General features: G+C 38.5%; 1 protein-coding gene across 1 annotated transcript in view; it reads left to right on the forward strand.

Moving 5' to 3' along the window:
- Nucleotides 1-23,534, forward strand: part of LOC135210884 (uncharacterized) — a 137,347-nt gene that overhangs the window by 106,472 nt on the left and 7,341 nt on the right. The window contains exons 5-8 of the mRNA XM_064243813.1: nt 5,942-6,005; nt 6,073-6,222; nt 15,524-15,673; nt 20,907-21,053. Coding sequence (XP_064099883.1) covers nt 5,942-6,005; nt 6,073-6,222; nt 15,524-15,673; nt 20,907-21,053 — 511 coding nt within the window. The remainder of the gene's footprint in view (nt 1-5,941; nt 6,006-6,072; nt 6,223-15,523; nt 15,674-20,906; nt 21,054-23,534) is intronic.

A 23,534-nucleotide genomic window follows, 5' to 3' on the forward strand; every position in this document is an offset into this window, starting at 1 on the left:
TTCCATTTGCACGAATACATGACCTCTGGAACTGAGTTCTACAGCGAGGCTCATTGACCGCATATTGGTGGTGCTGTTCATGAATCTGGTTGCTCTCGGCAGATAAAGGGGATCAGGGCTCAATTGTGAACGTCTTTATCTAGCCCAGGCCAGATAGGAATGTGAAGAGCGAAAGACAAAAACGGTAGACTTTAGCCTTTTGAACAATGGTAGATAATAAGTCTGGAAAAAAGGAAGCAGGGAGAAAATTCCAGAGCAAGGCGGCAGTAGAGGCAAAGAAACTAAAACGTTTAATGGAAAGGGAAAATTCATCAGAGGTTTATAATAAATATGCCCCGTAGGGGTGTAGTGCCGTTAGTGCACCTCACGGGGTACACTGTAGGCATTACTTGAGGTTCTTTGCAGCATCCCTTCGGCAGGGGCAACTTTTTCATTCCTTTTACTGGACCTCCGTTCATATTATCCTTCTTCCATCTTACTTTCCACCCTCTCCTAACAATTGTTTCATATGGCAGCTAAGAGAGGTTTTCCTCCTGTTACACCTTTCAGAACTCTTACTCGCAATTTACCTTTCAACGCTGAATAACCTCACAGGTGGCTGCGATTTCATGAAAACTTGGAAAAAAATATAATGTGCGTTGTTTTATGGAAGATTGCTCCTCGCAACCTTTCGAATAGATAATGATCATACAAAAAAGAATAATATTAATCATTTCGGTGTATTTTTTCGATATTAATGAGCGTGAATGGCTTGTTATCATCCAGACCAGCTCCCATCACAGGTAACTTAATAATAGAAATGTGAGACTTGTGAACCATCGTATACTTTTGAAAGCAAGCTTAAATAATACGTGACTGAAAAGTGATGAATGGGAAATTAGTGCCGGTAGAGCAACTACAGGATTAGAAACATTATATTAACATATTTTTATTGTCAACAAAATGAAAACAAAAGAAGCACAGATATAAACAAATAAAAAATGCGCCGAAGAAATAGAGTTTTCTGTACAGCGTATAATGAATGACACCAAAAATAGATCTATCTTTTGAGGGTCTCGGTATAATGCTGTTTAAGCCGCGGCCCATGAAAGTGTAACCATTTCCCGTTGGTGGCCTGTCCTACATCGTTGCCAAACGCATGATTTGGCAAACTTTAATGTTGGATGAAATAAAACCTACTGAGGATAGAGGGCTGCAAATTGGTATGTTTGATGACTGTACGGTGGATATTCAACATAACAATTTGCAGCCCTCTAGCTTCAGTAGTTTTTAAGGTCTGAGGGCGGACAGAAAAAGTGAGGACGGACTGACAAATCACCATCTCAATAATTTTCTTTTACAGAAAACTAAAAACTAACAGAGCAAAAACTCGCTGAACTTACTTGCAGGAGGGGGGGTGGGTAACATACCCAGTTGATGGGAGACCCCTCTGCAGTTGATGGGTACACCAAACCTGTCGAAGATACGTATAACTTTTTTAATTGTGATGATTACCAAGTTAGAATATGGGCCATTTTTTAATTGAACGGCCCAGTCCTAGGAACCTTAGGAGTGGACTTCTCTGATGCACAAGACGACAATGGCAGCTACATTCTTGCAGAGGTCCTGAGAGATGAGGTGATGTTTGATGTTTGGGGAATTTTTGAGTATATGTCAGAAACTGACTTTCTAAATATTTGTTTATTTTCTTTTTTTTTGGGGGGAGGGGTGGGCCCAAGGTTCTTGGTCTTTAATTCTCGTTATTATTCAGAATATATTACATTACTGTACCGTTTAATTGATAAAATTGTTAATGAGCATTGCAGTATCGTCGCCAGGAAACTTAGTCAGATTCTTAGTACTTAGAAGCATAAGTACATGATAAAAGTTATAATACACGTTTGTGACCAGAATATCACGGCAATATCTCTTGGCTGTAATTAAAAACAGCAGTTGCCCTTGACTTAAGTGTGGAAAAATTCGTCACTCAAATTTCAAGTCAAGATAAATATACACAGACCGTATCAGATACATGCAAACGCTACCAACAATGTGTTTTTATCCTGCAGTGAATCTGTGTGAAGTTAAAGTTTTACCTTCATTAGTACAGAAAAATGCTTTGTTTACCCCTGAGTTTTATGTAGAATTCGATTTAGAATAAGGACGTTGTTCAGATTTGGAGTTTGATTGCGTATATATAAAAATCTGAGCGATTTCTTCCGGAAAGCTAAAATAAGTACAAAATATATATATAAAAAAACGGCAAAGCGAGCAATTACTTTTAGAAGTAGAGAGCAAAAAACGGGGTTGTTATTTCAGAAAAGAGAGAGAAAATAAACGATACGGTTTTGGAAAGAAAAACGAGAAAATAACCCGAAGTTTTTGACAGAAGTCGAAATGGATAATGAGCATTTTTCCCCCCTTTTTTTTTTTGCCAGAAGCCAGATCGAGAAACAGACCAATTACAGTTGAGAGGAGAAGAAAAAAAAAAAACGAACGAATTCTTTTGGTAGAAACGTGGAACCTTTAACTATTTTCCCTTTAATCTTTCCGAGGAACATTTTTGTGAGAGCTCCTTTCAAGAGTGCCCGACTGATTGAGTGACTTAATTGTTTCCTGGCGCTGCAAGACGTGATGAATTGACGAAACCAATTGATGTATTGCGAGGATTCAACTCTCAGACGTCTGCAAGACCTCGAAGATTGCTCAAGAAATAAAGGATCGCTATTTTTATCCCATTTGTAACATTATACCAGTCGTTCAATTGTCATTTTCATTGTTTCGGCCACAGTTTAACTGCTATTATGCCTTTCCTGATGGTCTGCCAGAAGGCTACTTTCACGCCAGTCTTAATGACCAGCTTGTTCCCAAACTACTCATGACTGGCGGCTGTTTCTTTTCTTTTTTTTATTTGATGATCTGCTGTTCATCCTGATGTCATGCTGGTCGAGGCATCGTAAGCAGGTTGGCTGCTCGCAAGACAGTCTTGATGGTCTGCCAATCTGCCTGATTGAGCAACTGTTGTTGTTGTTTTTTAATAACCTGGCTTTATGTCAGCACGGACTCTTGCTCATAGAGCAGCCCGTAAGGCATCTGTCAGTCATCTCTAGCACTGGTGATTATGGCCAGTTGACCGGCCAATTACAGTGGTCTACCAATTGTCCTATTTTCCTCCAGTCATGACTGGTGGCCAGTTAGCTTGCTTTGGCACCAGATAGAGTTTCCTGCAAATATGCTTCTGCACAAAGTATAATTGCTGTCTTATGGCTTACTTCCAAACCAATCATAGTAGCTCGCTTGTTGGTCTATTGTTTTGTACCAGACATGCCATATATGACCTGTGAGTCTGCTTTTCGCACTGGGAGCTGTCCTATGTTTCCCGTGGCCTATGATCCCCTGGTCCTGTGTCCTGTTTTAGATTCTAATTGTAAAGGGTATATGAACTGAAAATTGATAATTACATATAACGTAGGCCATAATTTTTGGAATTAATAGCCGCAGATTCCTGTTAGCATAAGCATTTGAAAGATGGTGTAATAGGACTTAGTTTTCTGGAGATTTCCATTAGTGTGACCTTGTAAGAGATCAAGAGGTCACAGAGTCTGACACTAATAAACTTTTTGAAAGTCGTTATTGTAAGACTTCCAAGTATATGTTCCAAATTTTCCTGGATACTGCATTGAAACATTTCTCTTCAACAGATTACTCAATGAATGTCACAATTTTTACATCACTGCAAAGTTGTTTTTCTGCAATTACTTAAGGAATACTTACGGTAGAACATGAAATAGTGCACATGCAGGCCCATTGGTTTGGTGAAAGTATCATGACCCCTATACAACCCTAAAACAAGGCCACATAGGACCCCGAACATAAGGCCCTTGGGGAACATTGACCCTGGGAAGCATATGCCCTGGAGTACATAGGCCCTGGGGAACATAGGACCCTAGAAATATTGGCCCCGGGGAACATGGTCCCCGGGGAGCATAGGCCCCGGGGAACATAGGACCCCAGGAACATAGCCCTTGGGGAGCATATGGCCTGGGGATACATACGACCTGGGGAAACATATGCCCTGGGGAGCGTAGGCCCCAGGGAACATAGGCCCCAGGGACATAGGCCCTGGGGACTAGGACCCTGGGAACATACGCCCCAGGGAGCATACGGCCCCAGAAACATAGGACCTCAGGAAAATAGGCTCCGGGGAATATGGCGCTGGGTACATACACCCTGGGAACATAGGCCCTGAGGAGCATAGGCACTGGGGAATTTAGGACCTAGGGAACATAGGCCCCTGAGAACACAGGCCTTCGGGAGCGTACGGCCCGGGGGTACATACACCCTGGGTAGCATAGGCCCAGGGAGCATATGACCCCAGAACATAGGACCCCAGGAACATAGGCCCCAGGGAACAGAGGCCCTGGGGAGCATAGGCCCCTGGGAACATAGGACCCTGGGAACATAGGCAACCGGGAAGCTTTCACCCCAGGGGGGAACATAGGACCCTGGGAACATAGGACCTGGGGAAATAGGCTTGCTCCCTATACACCAACTTTGTATTTTGCCCATCATTTTGTTATATTGTTAGCTTATACATTATGCTCAACAATCTAATTTTACAGCAGTTGTAAAGTGTACCAATTAGCTTATTTCCATGCCAGTCATTCATGAACTTATGAGGGTCATAGTGACAATGATAAATCAGTTATTTAGGGCCCCTCAAACCAGGTTTTGTTAAGTTGGTCAATATTTTGCTATTTTGGTAGCGTCATGACAGGTATAAAAACCATGTTCTAAGAAACTAGGTGTGATCCAACCTCCAGCTTACTTGGGGGTGCCTGCTAAAATCTATAGTCAAGTAGAGCATTATATCACCAATGAAAATTAAAATAGATACGCTATATATTATTAGAAATAATTATTCTGTAGTGTTTAACATGCACATTGTTTATTTTTTACGTTTTCATTCTAATAAATAAATCATAGATATCCTATCCAAAAATTCCCGTATCTTTAAGTCAGGGCGAAACCCACTTTTCAGACCTTGTTTAGCCTTACCTCCCCTCCCCCCAACCCCACAACAACAAAGTAGTTTTTAGGCTTACTCCACGAGTAAGCGAAAACAAATAATTGTTGAGAAAAAATCTGAATATTCTATAGGTTCAGCGAGAGAGAGAGAGAGAGAGAGAGAGAGAGAGAGAGAGAGAGAGAGAGAGAGCTGAAGTCTAGAAGGAAGCTGCATCATGGAAATTATTTGTAAGAGAAAACGGGGTGAAGGAGACATACGCAAAGAGAGGTAGATTTTAGATTTGTGAAAAGTAGAAGACAGATCAGGAAGCGCGTGAATATTGCCAGAATGTCGACTTACCGAAGTGGCTCCCTTCGGAGGTACAAATGAACGAGATCATATGAATGTCAGGGTGCTCGACGTGTCACTGACGGAAGTGGCCGTAAAATATTGGTGAATTGGTTAATGGTGCATGTGTGAAGACAAGAATGACACGTTCAAGGGATACACACACACACACACACACACACACACACACACACACACACACACACAAATATATATATATATATATATATCTATATATATATATATATATATATATATATATATATATATATATATATAAAGTATAAGACCGGCCCATTAAAATACTCTGGTTAAAGCTAAGGACTATATTTCGGTGGACTAACTTCCATCCCTTATCAAGAGTTTTAACGGCCTTTATATACTTGAGTCGTATCCTGTTTTAGCAGAATTTATTTACATACATATAGATATATATTGTGTATATATAGTTTTGATATAAAAAATCACGTCTAATAGTGGTTATATATATATATATCTATATATATGAATATATATATATTATATATATATATATCTATATATATATATATACACACACACACAAGTATATAAAATGATTGCTTACTGATTTGTCCTTCCTTTCAGACGCGAGCATGGCGGAAATGGCGTTGGGCAGGGGGAGGCCGAGGTCCTCCCCCGATTGTTGGTGGCGGAGGGGCCCCTTGTCTTGGCTCTCCTGCTAGGATACGGGTAGCCACCGAAGGGGGCGGCCGGAGGCGGAGGGCGTTCAGGAGGGGGGGCGGGGGCGGCGGGCCCCACGGGCAGGAGGGCCCACACGGCTGTGATCGCGGGGGAGTCCATGATCATCTACGGTGGCTACCAAGACCTGAGGGGGTCCTCCGCCGAACTGTGGAGTTTTAATCTAAGTAAGTTCATTAGGTTGTTTTGGGGGATGGTGATGAAATGGATCAAAGTGATGGTGATTTGGAGTGAAAACAGTCATGATGACGCGAAAGCCATCTCTATTTAGTATTAGATCATAGTAAAACTCTAATACTGGTCACTCTGGATATCATTGTTTTCTTTGGGCTCTATAGTTTTCAAACTAGTTTACGTAGCAAGCGAAGATCTCCATTCATATGTATATGTATATATTTATATAAATAAGTATACATATGAATTTTTCATCACATCACCGTGATTCATAAACATGCATTAAGCTACACATGTACTTTAATATCTAATTCAATCTACCTTGGAATTTATATATTTTCATATATGTTAACAGAAGGTGATTTTTTTAGTTGATAATAATTTCGTCCTCTATTGGGTTCGAACCCACCAGAGGATCAAATTATCAACTAAAAATTCCCCTTCGGTTAACATATATGAAAATATAATAATTCAGAGGTAGTGCGAATTGGATATTAATGGACATTTGTAACTTAATGCTTAAGAGAGAGAGAGAGAGAGAGAGAGAGATATTATATATATAGTACATAATTTTTCACCAATTTCCTTGATAGTGCGTGACTAAATTCTGAATGAAGGATGAAACCCCCGTGCAGACAGCTTCCACTTGATCGGCTGCTGCGCATATCATCCAATATCTCTTCATACACACGATATATACAAACGCGTGGCTTTTCATCTACCTGCATCTTCTTCCGAAAACGTTAAGTATTTTTGCCTCTGCAATAGTCTGGGATCGAGTTCTCTTACTTCAAGGCTCACTCATTTACTAAATAATATATTAAATATTTGTCATTATTAAAAATTATTTGTCATTATTAAATATGATTTGTTCCTTATTATATGGACTCAGTTACGTCTTTTTTCGATTCTATTGGCGTCTCCTTCACTGTAATCTTGTTCATTATGACTGTGAAATCATTATGACCATTGGCGACCGCATCGTATTTTCCAAGGGTGGGCAAATTACACACACACACACACTCACAAATATATATATAGGTATATATATAATATATATATATATATATATATATATATATATATATATATATATATATATATATTATATGCAGTGGAATTGCGATGCCAATAATTTAAGCGAAGCAAGATGCAATAAGAAAAAAAAGTCCATTATGTTACATTGACCCTTTTTTCAATAGTTCCTTGTAGTACTGTTCAATTGAAATCAAACATTTCTTGAAAGAATAACGCAGTTATATACTGCATACAAATCTTATACAATATAATAAGGATCCTTTAATGTACTTAAGCTGAAAGAATGTAATATCGAATGAAAGGAAAACAAAGTGATGTAATTAAATGAAATAAATTTTTTTTCTCTCAAGTTAGTCACTGTTCATTTGAAAAGGAACTGTAACCTCCTGTGGTCACAGGATTTCAGGTGGGGGTAAGTGCCCCCCTCCCTTGCCCCTATGTGCGGCCGCCCGTGATTATAACCAACAATGATAACAGGCTTAACAAGCAGTAGTCCTACCCTTTAGCACGGTTTGTCAGTTGTATTTTTAAAAAATGCTTTTAAAAGTTAAAGCAAGCATGTTTGAAACAGTAATTGGTTTCCGCAAACCGGGGGGACGCTTCGCACACATCGGGTCTTACGCGGAAGAGATTTAATCGATATTCAATTACCCCTCCTAATGAGTCGGGTCACATACCTGTCGCATACCTGGACTAAGGCATGCGGGAGGCCCCAGTTTGGGGGGTGGGGTGGGCTGAAAGCTGCAGCTGGTGCCCAGGTGGAGGAAGCAGGCGCTCTGCTGCATAGCGGGAAAGTAAAGCAGCTTTTTTGCCACCGTATTACGGAATGAGGAATAATAATAATAATAATAATTATTATTATTATATTCACTTATTTATTTATTTTTATGATTTTATGACAGTCACCCTATTCGACTGGGTGGTTTTTTATAGTGTGGGGTTCCGGGTTGCATCCTGCCTTCTTAGGAGTCCATCACTTTTCTTAATATGTGAACTGTTTCTAGGAGCACACTCTTGTGCATGAGTCCTGGAGCTACTTCGGCATCTAATTTTATTAGTATTATTATTAGTATTATTATTAGTATTATTATTACATCGGTATTTTTATGTACTTTAAATGAGTTTTTCGCATTTTTAAAATTTTGCTATATGTATGGAATTCAATCTTTTCTTCTATATCGAAAATAAACCATTTAATAATAATAATAATTATTATTATTTATATATTATTTTTTTTTTTTTTTTTTTGTTTTTTTTTTTTTTGTTTTTTTTTTTTTTTTTTTTTTTTTTTTTTTTTTTTTTTCTTTTTTATCACAGTCCTCCAATTCTACTGGGTGGTATTTATAGTGTGGGGTTCCGGGTTGCATCCTGCCTCCTTAGGAGTCCATCACTTTTCTTACTATGTCGCCGTTTCTTAGGATCACACTCTTCTGCACGAGTCCTGGAGCTACTTCAGCGTCTAGTTTTTCTAGATTCCTTTTCAGGGATCTTGGGATCGTGCCTAGTGCTCCTATGATTATGGGTACGATTTCCACTGGCATATCCCATATTCTTCTTATTTCTATTTTCAGATCTGATACTTATCCATTTTTTTCCCTCTCTTTCTCTTCAACTCTGGTGTCCCATGGTATTGCGACATCAATGAGTGATACTTTCTTCTGACTTTGTCAATCAACGTCACGTCTGGTCTATTTGCACGTATCACCCCATCCGTTCTGATACCATAGTCCCAGAGGATCTTTGCCTGATCGTTTTCTATCACTCCCTCTGGTTGGTGCTCGTACCACTTATTACTGCAAGGTAGCTGATGTTTCTTGCACAGGCTCCAGTGGAGGGCTTTTGCCACTGAATCATGCCTCTTTTTGTACTGGTTCTGTGCAAGTGCCGGGCATTCGCTTGCTATGTGGTTTATGGTTTCATTTTTCGTATTGCACTTCCTACATATGGGAGAGATGTTATTTCCGTCTATCGTTCTTTTGAATATATCTGGTTCTTAGGGCCTGATCTTGTGCCGCTGTTATCATTCCTTCAGTTTCCTTCTTTAGCTCTCCCCTCTGTAGCCATTGCCATGTGTCATCGCTGGCTAGTTCTTTAGTCTGTCTCATGTATTGTCCGTGCATTGGTTTGTTGTGCCAGTCCTCTATTCTGTCTGTCATTCTCCTGTCACTGTATATTTCTGGGTCTTCCTTCTACTTTTATTAGTCCTTCTTCCCATGCACTCTTTAGCCACTCGTCTTCACTGGTTTTCAGATATTGCCCCAGTGCTCTGTTTTCGATGTTGACGCAGTCCTCTATACTTAGTAGTCCTCTCCCTCCTTCCTTTCGTGTTATGTATAGTCTGTCCGGATTTGCTCTTGGGGTGTAGTGCTTTGTGTATTGTCATATGTTTCCTGGTTTTCTGATCTATGCTGCGGAGTTCTGCCTTCATCCATTCCACTACTCCTGCGCTGTATCTGATTACTGGCACTGCCCATGTGTTTATGGCTTTTATCATATTTCCGGCGTTGAGTTTTGACTTGAGTATCGCCTTGAGTCTCTGCATATATTCTTTCCTGATCGTGTCCTTCATCTCTTGGTGTTTTATATCCCCTCCTTCCATTATTCCCAGGTATTTGTATCCTGTCTCATCTATGTGTTTGATGTTGCTCCCATCTGGTAGCTTTATCCTTCAGTTGTCGTTACTTTGCCTTTTTGTACGTTGACTAGGGCGCATTTTTCTATTCCAAACTCCATCCTGATGTCCCCAGATACAATCCTTACAGTCTGGATTAGGGTATCTTTTCTTTTCTTGATGCTCTTACCATACAGCTTGATGTCGTCCATGAACATCAGATGGTTGATTCTGTTGCCTCTTTTCTTGAGTTGGTACCCGGCATCTATCTTCTGTAGTACTTTTGTCATGGGAATCATGGCTACTACGAGAGTAGTGGGGACAGTGAGTCGCCCTGGAAGATCCCTCTCCTGATATTAACCTCTGCTAGTCTTATTCCAGAGCTTGTAAGTATTGTATTCCAGTTGCGCATTGATGTATTTTGAGGAAGCTGATGGTGTTTTCCTCTGCCCCATATATTTTCAGGCATTCTATTAGCCATGTGTGTGGTATCATGTCGAAGGCTTTCTTATAGTCTATCCATGCCATGCTTAGGTTGGTTTTCCCTTCTCCTACTGTTCTTCATTACCATTTTGTCTATCAGGAGCTGGTCTTTTGTGCCCCTACACTTCCTTCTGCAGCCTTTCTGTTGGTGGGGATGGTGTTTGTCTCCTCTAGGTAGTTGTTATATAAGCCTTCACTGATGATACCTGTTAGTAACTTCCACATTATTGGTAGGCAGGTGATAGGCCTGTAGTTACTGGCTTATATTTCCCTTACTCTTGTCTTTTTGTACTAAGGATGTTCTTCCCGTGGTCATCCATTTGGGTGCATGGTGATTTGAAATACAATGCTGGAGTTGATCTGCTATTCGTGGGTGTAGGGTCCTTGAAGTTTTTTGAGCCAGTATCCATGGACTTCATCAGGACCTGGGGCTTTCCAGTTTGGCATTTTCTTTAGTTGGTGTCTGACTGTGTCTGTCGATCTCTGTGAATCTTTGTTTTTATTCTCCCTGTTTCTTCTTCCTTGACTTCCTGGAGCCATTATTATTATTATTATTATTATTATTATTATTATTATTATTATTATTATTATTATTATTATTATTATAATAAATGCAATATTTCGCATAGAATTCCCTAGTGAGTTTTATAAATACAATATACGAAAATTCTAAAGTCCAAGTGAAACAATGTAAAAATATTAATCAGAAGCGTGTTTACAAGGTTTTCCACAATCATATTTCTTAGCACCGCTTTGCGTCTTATTTCATTGAATGGTGTTTTGTTTGTTTGTATGGTGTTTTTACGCTGCATGGAACCAGTGGTTATTCAGCAACGGGACCAACGGCTTTGCGTGACTTCCGAACCACGTCGAGAGTGAACGTCTGTCACCAGAAGTGCACATCTCTAACCCCTCAGTAGAATGCCCGAGGCGTTCATTTGAATGTTGGTATACCAATCTGGACACAGAATTGGGAAATGCCAGACCGCGATGTCAAGTTAAACTGCCTGCCAATACTATTATTAAAACACACTCTTCTTATGTCCCGTAGGTGTTTAGTGCCATCAGTGCACCTCATGCGGTGCACTGTAGGCATTACTTAAGGTTCTTAGCAGCTTCTCTTCGGCCCCTAGCTGCCACCTCATTCATTCCTTTTACTGTACCTCCATCCATATTCTCTTTCTTGTATTTCACTTTCCACCCTGTTCTAACAATTGTTTCTTATGCAACTGCGAGGTTTTCCTCCTGTTACGCTTTTCAAACCTGCCTACTCTCAATTACCTTTCCAGCTTTTGAATGACCTCACAGGTCCCAGTGCTTGCCCTTTTAGCCTAAATTCTGTATTCCAGTTTCAGTCTTCGTTTGGCAAGATGTTAGCTTTGCTTTAGAAACAAGTGATGGACGAGAAAAGGAAATGTAAACACTTGAAATGAACGCATTTCACATCAACTTTGCATTTTGAGAAATTTTCCGGTAACATGTTTGCTCTAACGCACAAAACCCTTCACAACTCTCCATAATGATGGTCAGCTATGTTATTAGAGGTGAGGGTGAAACCCAAGTACTTGATTTCATTTACATATTCAATTGAGGACCATTAAGCTCGATTATCTTAGACGCGTTCGAAGGTATTGTTCCAGAGTTCAAAGCAAAGGGACCATTGTGGTGTAACGAAAATTCCAAAGAGCCTCCTACGTCACTTACTTCCTCCAAATGAATCGAAAGCGTAAAAGAAAAAAAGTAAAGATGCCTCATTTGAAATGGCAAAGAGAGAGAGAGAGAGAGAGAGAGAGAGACTAAAATGCTGGCTTTTTTCAATTTTTCTGCGCTGCTGGTATTTTTTTTTAAAGCACTGTTAAAGCAACTTTCAAATCAGGACAAAAATGTGCAATTTACGAAAACAGTTAATTGGGCTGTTTTCAATTTTTTGTGGGTAAACATCGCTTTCGATTTTGCGTACTTGGGGTAAAGGTTGTGGGTTTTTCAATAGTTCATTTGTTTATTTGTTATCGATAAAAGGGGGAAAATACGCATTTTGCTGTTTTTATATTTCTTATTTGAGGTCGTTATTAAAAGACATTATTAATATTTGTTATGAATAGGATTAAGAGGAACATAGTTTGAATGCTTGAGTGACGCCATGGTACATTTTTACATCAATCAATCAATGCTTGAGTGTATGGATGAATGAATGCACGGTTCTTTGAGTCGTAACCGGTAATGAACTTGGGAGATGGAAAGCAGAGATGACTTTGGCTGAGAATGAAATGACACCTCACGTATTATCTAATCCGTTGTTGTGGACTCTGGAAGGAGGAAATAAAACCTGCTGAGTAAGAATCAGAAGTCGTCTTAAAGGTGCCAAAGAAAGGTGATCTAGCTGAATGTGGTAATTTCAGAGCCAATGCCTTAATATTGATTGTCGTGAAAAATGCTCAGTATTCTTGTTCTTAATAAGCTTGAGATGTAAACAATCTGTTTTTAGCAAACTGGAGTTGCCCTAATCATCTTCATGTCCAGACATATTTTGCAGCAGTGTATAGAATAAGAAAAACAGTCCAATGGCCTTTGTTTATTACCAGAAGTCATTTTACAGTAATAACAGACCAATATTACGGAAGTTCTTGCATCGCTATTATCCCCGTGAAATATTTGAAGCTAATTGACAATATCTATGAATGAAGACGACATAAATGTAACATCGATGGAATCTTGACAATGAATATGAAGTTAAAAAAAGAAGTGCTACAATTAATGTTATTTCAACTTGGCTGTTTCCTCTTCTCTCGGATCTTTTAGTGGAAAATACGGTCGGAAATCGAAGGTAGTTTACATTGTATGGTCAATAGAGGACATCACATATCTAGAGAAATGGGGACTCGATGTAAATCTAAGGAAAACAGAAGTAATGAGGACAGCTTATGCACAAAGGGGTGAAATAACACATGGTGGAGAGAGAATTAATGAGGTTGAAGCCTTCACTTACATTGGAACGATGATATCCAGTATACTAGGTTCTCTTGTGCTGGAATTCAGTGAAGGGCTATAAAAAGGGCACATCAAACAATGGGCAGGCTGCGTTGGGAAATCAAATACACTAAAATGGCAAACGTAAGTTTGTACATTAGTCTAGTTCGGTCAGTGTTGCAGTATAGACAAAGGCCCGTACCAAGAGTTATTTTAAGTGGGGGTTGGTGTTTTCTTCCCAGAACTGCACCTTTTCTTCTATAAATGTCATTGCATATACAGGTATATATCACATTCCTATTATCACTCTTGTATTTCCTGCTAGTAAAGAATGAAGTTAATGTTTAATAACAAAATTTATAAAAAAAAAAAAAAAAGGACTTGCAAAAAAAATATTATTTATTACTTTGTAAGTACAGTTCAATGAAAAGGATCGTCACAGAAAATATGGACTGCCAGATTCCACCCCCCCTCTGTACAGGCCTGAGACAGTATTAATAGCATTACAATGAGACCATATATCAAGGAACATTAGGAATCAGCATGACAGGATATCGAGAAACGATACCGTAAGGGCGATTATGAAGACCTATATACTACGCATGTGAGACAAACATAAAGGGTAGGTGAAGATGACGTGGACACGTCCGTCGCACAACCCCCGAGGAGAATAAGTGACGTCAGTAGGACCCCTGTGGCCGCCAGAATAGTTGGAGGCCCAAGTCTAGAGATTTGTGGAAGATAAAGGACTGGAAAGACATGAATGGCAGAGCTTCACAGAGGCCCATTGCGTCCCACAGCGTTGCAGACGATAATAATGATTGTATTTGTGCAGGTAAAGTCTTTCTGGAACAAAGTATTAAGCCGTGAATTTACCCAAATGATATAACGAATTAAAAAAATGGAATTTGTCACATATAATTACAAACAAGTAATAGTTATACAAACTGGCAATCGAAGTAGATGAAAAGATGGCAAAACCTCCAAATAATGAGAGGAAAGTGTGTTTGAGCAGACCGACCAGCAAGAAAAATAAAACTAGAGGTCATGGTACAGAGTTATATGGCTCAGCCAAAGGTTTGAGGACGCTGGTTATGAGGTCGTCAAGCATAAAACGTCTTAATTTGCCGACTGAGAGCGCCCATCGGCCACAGATGTCTCGAACAAAATGTCGTCATATGAAGAGGCGAAGTTGAATAGGAAAAACAACCACAATATCTGCGGAGTAGTAACTCTGAATGAAGTGTGATAAAGGAAGGGACTTACGTTCAAGGAGTAGGCTTGGGTGGTCTGTATGATTTGGGGGGGGGGGGGGACGAGATGTGTATGCATAGAGTAAGGTGATTGGGGGAACTCGAAAGTGTGCAACAATTCAAGTTTGGAGGGGGTTGGGGGGACTGCTTTCCCCAATCCCCATCACAGGCGTGTCTATCGGAAACGAAGATTGAAATGCGGGTTATTAATTGTATCTTTAGATTATTTAAAAATTACATTGTAACATTTAAATCATAAAAGTTTTGACAGTGTGTGAAGTGGATTTGTACTTGTGAGATAAGACGGCTAAATTATTATTATTATTATTCAGTCTATGCACACTTTTAATTATAACAACCCAGAAGCTTCAATAACTTGCTAAAAAAAGCTTTCTTGTAATAAGTGACCCTATGTATAAAAGAGAAATCTAATAAATGAAATTAGAAATATGGAATAAAGAGAAGAAAAAGAAAACAAGAACAGTGAAAGCGACGTGCACGGGACTCTCAGGGGACGCCGTGCCGTCTCCAATTAATCTGCTTTTGGCGGGATTTCGTATTTCAGGCTCAAATAAAATTCCATGCCGGAAATATTCCTTTTATTCCGGAATGAACACACCCAATTCTCTATGGTGCATCACTATGCCGTGACCGGAGATAATGAGTTAAAAGCCGCAGTAATGTATATATGAGACTGTATTTTTCAAAATACAAAAAAGCGTAAAAAAACCCAGTTTCGTAATCTTGGGAGCCGGTGCATGCTGCCAATTGGTATGTGTTTACCTTCCAAACTGGGGATAAGACTTACACGAAACCGTGGAAATAAGTGGATTTAGCGTAACTTTTTTTAATACATATACATAAATATTAGAGCAATTGTGCTTTTCAAGTGATGTTAGGTATATATATTATAAATATAATTAACAATATTAACTTCCACAGAGGACGAAACCTGGACGCAGCTATCCTCCAGAGGGGAGCAGCCCGCCGCCCGTCACGCCCACTCGGCCGTCCTGCACGACAATCAGATGTGGGTGTACGGCGGCATGACCGACCTTCAGGAGCGGAACGACTTTTGGCGGTTTGATACAGGTCATTTACGAGTCGTCTTCTTTTCTTCTTCTTCTAAAGGAAGGGGTGAGGTTTAGATCTGATTTAGAGTTTTGTGAAATGTGTTTTTGACTGTTATTATGATTAATTTCTCGGGTTATTTATTTCGGATCGACATCCGGGAATCTCCTATGGAATGGTTCGAGGTAAGTATCGCTAGGAAAAATACAAATGACCAAGAATTTGTGATATTTCTAGTAAAAATTACTATGTAGTTACTCATTTCCATATTTGTCTAATATATATAATATATTGTATTTTCCTTCAGTTTACTTTTATCTGCCTAAATAGACATTTGTACTTTCATAACCCAGAGACAAACAAGTCTCCACTTACTGCCATTTCCATTCCACAAATACCGAATCATGGATGAAACCCCTTTAGCAGAAGACTTCCAAAGCTTCAGCCACTTCATATACTTATTACCTACACAGAAGGCTCACCATCATTATGTCAGCTCCCCTGGTTACACTCACTCTAGGATAGACCGCTACCTTGCAAGCATTCTTGCGTTCTCTGGTTCCTAAAGCCCCTCTGTTTCATCACCTCTTTCATTCTGTCTGGCCAGCCCTTTCTGGGTCTCCCTTTTATGAATTGTTCGGCCTCTTCAGTGGCCTATCATACTTCAGTATCTTCCTCAAAGCGCCGATCAATTCGTCTCCTCTGATAACCTTTTTACCGCAACTTTGCTGTGGTTTTACATTTTTGACCCGTTCAGTTTTTTCGTTTTAGCAGCCTCAACATTTTTCCTTCAGTTGCAGTCACCATCCATATTTCATTTCTAATTAAGATCCTAGCCTTGGTTTCCGCCATGGCAGAAGCAGTCATTTGCAGCTGGCACAGCTACCGCTGTGGTTGTAAATGGCGTACTTCATATTGCTACGTTAGGAAGTGCCAGTGGTTTGTGATAGCATTGCACGAACTCTTAAAGCAGGAGACTATTAAGGGGTGGTCTTGGTAGGAGCTGTTTCGTTTGAATAACAATTGAGTCCCTTCCCTTGAGGCCAACGACTGTCATATTTCGAAATACACATTATTTTATGAAGATTCATATCTTCATATGCAGGGTGGCCCTTGAGGAAAGCTAGCACAGAAATCTTTACTACGCCTTTATGAAATCAGCTCCTGAACAGGATAAAAGTAATTCAAAGAAATTCTGACGCCAGTTTTTGGTATTGGCCGTTTCGTCAGGAGGCCCCAATGCCAAATTAGAATCTATTAGCTTGAGATACCCAGAATGGCAGTGATCTTGTTATTTCGTTTCGATTCCTTATTTTCTTCGTATTTACTAAACGTCTTGTGGTTCTTTTTTTTCTCCCTCTTTTTCTTTTAATCCGGTGGAATTTTGTTCAGTCAGTTAGTGGTCTTTGGAGCCACCTCAAATGCCATCGACTAGTTCAGCTCCCATTGAACTATTGAACACAGTTCTATGAAATTCCTTTGTGTAAAAATAAAACAAATAAAGGGAGAAAAGTAAGGACTAGATAAAGAGAAGCAAATATAAATTCATTTAAAAAAAGTGCTGTGCACATCATAAAAACTAGGGCATTGGTGCATTTATCTTTGAATTAGTAAGGTATCCTGCATGAAGCTTGCCACTATTGCAATTAATAATGCAGTAGTGACCATTTGATTGATTCACTTTAAAAGAAACGAAAGGCTTCTGCCACTTGGCCGTATTTGCAGCGTGCTAAAGCGAAAGTGCGTTCAACCTTCCAGCAGATCTCGGAAAAGTGACAGATCAACCCAGACTGGGTGATGCTGACGCTCTGCAAAGCGAGTAACGCGCAATAGTTCTTGGGGCACTCTCCAAAGGCGCTAATGGAAGTTCCCTGTTGAAATGGAGATTATAAAAGGAGGCCACTGTAGATTATCGTTACCTTCGTGTGGCAAAAGGAAACCGCCACGTCGGACGGTATTGTCTGAGAGGTAAAGGTGCCGGAAATTGCCTGACATCCAGACAAGGACACAGTATTCCAGTCTTTTTATACAGAAACCTTTCCGAGCAGTACGGGAAATGTTTTTTATACTCAGCAGACATTTGATTTGCAGTCAAAGGTAACACCGTGTATTGTAAAATTATGATATTGATCAGTGCAGTATTAGTACATCAATCAAAGAGCCACGTAATGAATTGTGAATGAGATGACTAATGTAGCTTCTGAACTCATAACTTATATAAAAAGTTTTATTATTAATCAAGACAAAGGCAGCGCTGGAGTAAATAGGAGGAATTCATAGACTATTATCTAATGTCAATCTTGTTTAGGTGATCTACTCAAATTTAAAGGGCATCTTAAGTACGTACTTGTTTCTATTACGGGGCCTTCTTCATTACAAGAGTTTTTTTATGATAAAGGTTCCCGGAGGCTATTAGTATTACATATGAAGGTTTTCCGAGTTTCGTTTTTTTTTCAATAAGAGGCTTATCAGAGGCTTCATTAGCGGAGTTTTTTGTGACTTAATTCACAGCCAAGAAATGTCACGGCTTTCGTTTTTGACAGCACAGGACCCTTGTGGCTTTTGTTATTATTTATTATTATTATTATTATTATTATTATTATTATTGTTATAGTTTTCAAGGAATAATAATAATAATAATAATAATTATTGTTATTATTATTATTATTATTATTATTATTATTATTATTATTATTTATTAGTTTTCCAGGACGTGCAGTGCTCTATCAAAAGCTTGATGGGACTTCTGTTATGGTATGAATAACTCCCCACCCACACCACCAAAAACCCACCCCCACCAAAAAAAAAAAAAAAAAAAAAAAAAGAGGCTATACATTATTTCAACTGGGAATCTTTTATATACTGACCAGTAGGCCGCCATAAAGGCGATAACTCGCGAATCTTCAAGTTAAGCCATCAAAGGGTTAACTAGGTATCTGGGAACTCTCTGCTACATAGACGTTATCGTTAATGGCAATTCAAATAGCCTTCCAACGTCAAACTGCTAATATTATGACAACCGATACAGTGCGAAATAATTCTTTATAACGGAGGTGAGAAGATATATAACTAAGCCTACTATGAGATTCAGGGTCTCTGTAACACGGTTTTTTGGACTTTGCTCCTTGTCAAAGCATCGGATGTAGCTGAAAGTTGACATATGTATATTTTACAACCACACACAAATTTTGTCAGCATTATCAATAACCTAAACCCGATAGTTTTAATTTTTATAGAGTAAAAATGATCTAGCCGACGCCATGGCCAATGATTACGAGCCAAGAGTCGAAAAACATTCATTACGTAAGCAAGGTAAACAAACACCTTTTGACTAAATGTTGCCCCGCCCATCCACCAGACAGAAACTTCATTGGCTCTGAAACCCAAAGACTTTATGAATGGCGGAACGATACATAGATGTGGGTGGGGTATCAGCGCTAGCGTAGTAATACTACTGTAGCACTAGTGCTGCAACAGTATAGCAGTAATATACATGAATTAAACGTTTAGGCCAACTGCTGGGATCCTTGAAGATCATTTAACACTTCTTACAACTACTCGAGAAATTAGTTTTATAGCCAGAAGTTAAATTTTCTAATCCAACAATGCCCATGGTAGCCTTCAGTGTTATCCTGAATTATAACGAGGCGAAAGTGGGTGGAGCCTCATGAAGTCATCATTCTGACGATATAATTATTGGTGAAGGTTTAAAGCCAATATACGGTACCGGCCATTTTTTTTTCAGTAAATAGGTAGATAGCTAATAAATAAAAATGCTTGACATTGGATATAGCAGTTATCAAATCAAGCTTGTCTACTATGTTTTTGATAATTACCAACTATTCCCTACATCTTGTCAATCTGATTGTGACCTATAAAGTAGAGTAATTTCTTTGGAAACTTATTTTGGGAGTTAGACTAATATCGAATTGTTTTTGTATTTATTAACATATTTTGTTGGTTTGTTCATTATGACAATTATCAGTGGAGAGGTTCCAGAGTTCATACAGGTGTACTGCTTTGCTTGTATTTAAATTTGTATGTCATTGTTGCCAGAGGTTTAGCCTTCGTTACGTATAGCCAATCATCCATCGAGAAAGAGGAAAGAAATGCTGTCATAAGTTACGTAACGAGTGCGTTCGAAACCTTTTCTCTGAGTAAGTTAGCCCGTCTTCAAAAAAAGTCACTTTTACATTATAAGTACCAAATTTATTCAACCTACGTAGTGCAGAATACACTCAAAATTTATGTGTTGATATAATATGTATTCTGAATAAGTGTTATATGTATGAAATGCATAGATAAAAAGTTATTGCGAAAAAACCGTGGTACAGAGGCCCTGAATCTCATAGTAGTCGAGAAAACTATCAAATTTGGTGCTGAAATCACCAATGTTGAGAAAATCATAATGCAAAAATTAAAGCATTTAAGTGGGAATTTATGATATTTCAAAAATAAATCATATAAAGTTGTAAGATTTTATATGCCGAAAGAATGTTTCTTTTATCTTCAGTACTTTTACAGATATTAGCATTTAAATAGCGTTAGGGCCGGGCAGAGCCGCCAGAAATTATCCCGTTTCCAGTAATGACTTCGCTCGTAATAAATTATAAATAAAGGGTTAAACCACCCAACCTTTCTCAGTTTTTATTGGGTTAATTTTCTATATTTTGTACACTTCCTTCAGAAAGGTACATGAAGCATATATACTTCATGAGGTTTGCTTGTATGCTTGAATAGCTGCCTGTTGTAATTAGAGGAAAAGTGCTGGTGGTTAAACCATTGTTTTATAAATCTACAACATCCTGCAGGTCTGTTTAAGAGAAAGAGACAGAGGAAGCCGACATTTTATAATGTTTATCGCAAGCCCTGTTTGTAATACGAAGTTTGTATAGAACTAATAATAATAATAACAATAAACATAGATAGCACTGGCATGATTAGGTCTTAAAGACTGATAATAATTTATTTTAATATTTATCCATGTTGTTTTAGTATTAATAATAACAATAATAGACAAAGAAAACAATAGTAAGGATAATCTAATCACTATTATTATTATAATGATAATTATCACTATAAATCCAATAGTACTAATGATATCAGTGACTGTGATTGTGATAGTTTACACTCACGAGAATTTCGAGTTGTATGACAATGGAACGAGACATTGCTTAATATCAAGAGTACGGTTTTCCAGCTTTATTACTCTCATAATAATAATAGTAATCGTAAATTCCTTTTTTGCTTGCAGTGGGCCGCACCTGGACCCAGATGCGTTCGAGACCGTCCCCTGGGTACCTGCATTCGCACGTCGCTGCCAAACTGCATTCGTCGATGATCGTCTTCGGCGGAGAGCGACAGGGAGAGATCCTCAACGACCTCTGGCGGTATTACTTCGGTACGTGCTCTCTCTCTCTCTCTCTCTCTCTCTCTCTCTCTCTCTCTCTCTCTCTCTCTCTCCGTCAGCTAATGATTTTAATGATTTTGTGAACGTATAAACAACTTCTCTGTCTCCTTGGCAATCATATTGACATTTAAATGAATTCTCTCTCTCTCTCTCTCTCTCTCTCTCTCTCTCTCTCTCTCTCTCTCTCTCTCTCTCATCTAATAATTTATTAGCTTTGCAAGAATTCTCCTTCTATTTCTCAACCAGTTTCTCCAGATTTGCATGAAGTCTCTCTGTTGAAGTCCTTAAATATTCTTTTGAAACTTACACCAAAATCATTGCTGGGATCCTTGTTTAGTTTTGGAGGACCCCAATTGGTCCCTCCTGTGACCCCAAACATGGCAGTTGCAGTTAATATTTTTTCTTAAATACTGTAATTGGTTCTTCCATTTCTCATCAGATTTTTAAAGCTATTTCTTTCGTTTCTTTTCGTCGCGAAGTGTTCACATCTTTACTGTTCTTGGGGGAAACTTAATGAATACTCTAGGTGCCGTGTAGGCTATCTAAAGACCCTTTTCCAACATTATTGTTGCAACTTTGTTCCTTTAATCTATATATAATTGCCTTTGCCCTCCCGTGCAAAAGCTTTCGATTGTGTATTTCTTCAGAGTTTAGCCGTATTTATTCATTGATTTTTTACTTGCTGACATCGAAGCGCAATCCTGTATTCAATTTTTGCACAGAAGGCACGTTGCATTCAGTAAGGTACCGTTTATCATGTAGGGATTTTTCGTGGTTAATTTGGATGCCTGTTGACTTAAGTCTTGAAAATTCTTCACTGAATGAGTTAATAGACCTTCATAGAGAGTGAGCAGTATTTAGTCAAGTGATTACATAGGTATGCAGTAGTAGCCTTTGTAAGGTATGGCATTTGAGTGTTTCCTGTAACTTATATATTATGAATATTATAGAAGAGCAGGTTAATGGCTAAAACAAATGATTTGGAATGAAATTATCATCCTATTGCAACACTGTTCAGTATTGCAACACAGTTCAGTATTGCAATCGGATGATATAAAAGAAAATGGAACGGAGCTCGCCTTGAAGTCAAAGAAAACGAAAGCAGAGGACAGTGTTTGCGTTGACGAGGTGAAGAGTTTGCTCATCTTTGCTGTTTGACATTTCAAAGAGAGGTGCTTACTTAGACTCAGTTCCTGGGTCCTGTTACATACGCAGACACATGCAACAGGTCCCACATGAAGCAAATATTTCTTATACAGTGCTTGGATTTCTTATGCAGTGCTTGGCCATATTATATTATAAAAAGTTATCTAATCTTTGCTCAGTTGCCTAGACTCAGATCCTGGGTCCTGTCACATACGCAGACACATACAACAGTTCCTACATGAAGCAAATATTTTTTATGCAATGCCTGGCCATGTTATATTATAAAAAAGTTATCTAATCTGTTTACATTTAGCAAACATTCTACTATATACAGAGGGAGTATACCCGCTGGGCTTAGTTAATTTTGAGTGCACCATTTTCGTTAGGACTACGAATATTCAGTTTCATTTCGTTCTTTTATAGAAAAGAAATTGTCATTACTTTTTTATCAATAATTATGTATATCAATATCAAGACTACTACTAGTCTTGATATTGATATACATACTAGGTAGTAGTAGTTGTTCGTATTGTGGGTAAGAACTAGATTTCGATATAATCGTTATCGCTAGCAAAATTTTATTTTATTTTTTATAAATAATTCGGATTATTGCTTAACTGCAGCAATTTTGGCATCACTTATTACATGCCAGAACTACCAATAGCATTCACACAAACAAGATAGATGAGAAGGAACGACGTAGAGTCCTAGAGCCACGTCAGTCTGTCTGCACAGATTATCGGCGGGAAAATTCTTTGAGGGAGAGGGAAAGGGAAGGAGAATAATAACAATAATCCTTTATGCTGCTATCTAGCCTTCATATATAAGACCCTCATGAATTTTTTATTAACAGTCTGTAAGATAAAATCGTATGAATGTAGAATTACGCATTTATGGTATATATATATATATATATATATATATATAATATATATATATATATATATATATATATATATAAAAAAACATAATTATTTATATGTCCATCGACAAGAATGTCACTAATTATACAATGCAGAGTATAAAGACTCGAGAAAGATGCTTTCACAGTATTGATGAGAGTTGACATAGTTCACCAGTCATATTCAGATGTTTAAGAGATATCGATCGGCATTGATTATCTTTATACAAATAATTCACCAAATGCAGTTTCGGGTCCTATAAAGACTTTCACACTAACACACTATTTATTAACAAACACGTATACCAAGGCTGACCAACAGTGTCTGATAAGCAAATTCCATTTAAATTCCTTGTCCGTGTGACAGTTTTATTTGTAGTCAGGCAAGAATCAACTTCGTTAGATAATGCTGCCTTACGAGTATT

The sequence above is a fragment of the Macrobrachium nipponense genome, chromosome 4, assembly GCF_015104395.2.
Source record: "Macrobrachium nipponense isolate FS-2020 chromosome 4, ASM1510439v2, whole genome shotgun sequence".
Classification (NCBI taxonomy): Eukaryota; Metazoa; Arthropoda; class Malacostraca; order Decapoda; family Palaemonidae; genus Macrobrachium; species Macrobrachium nipponense.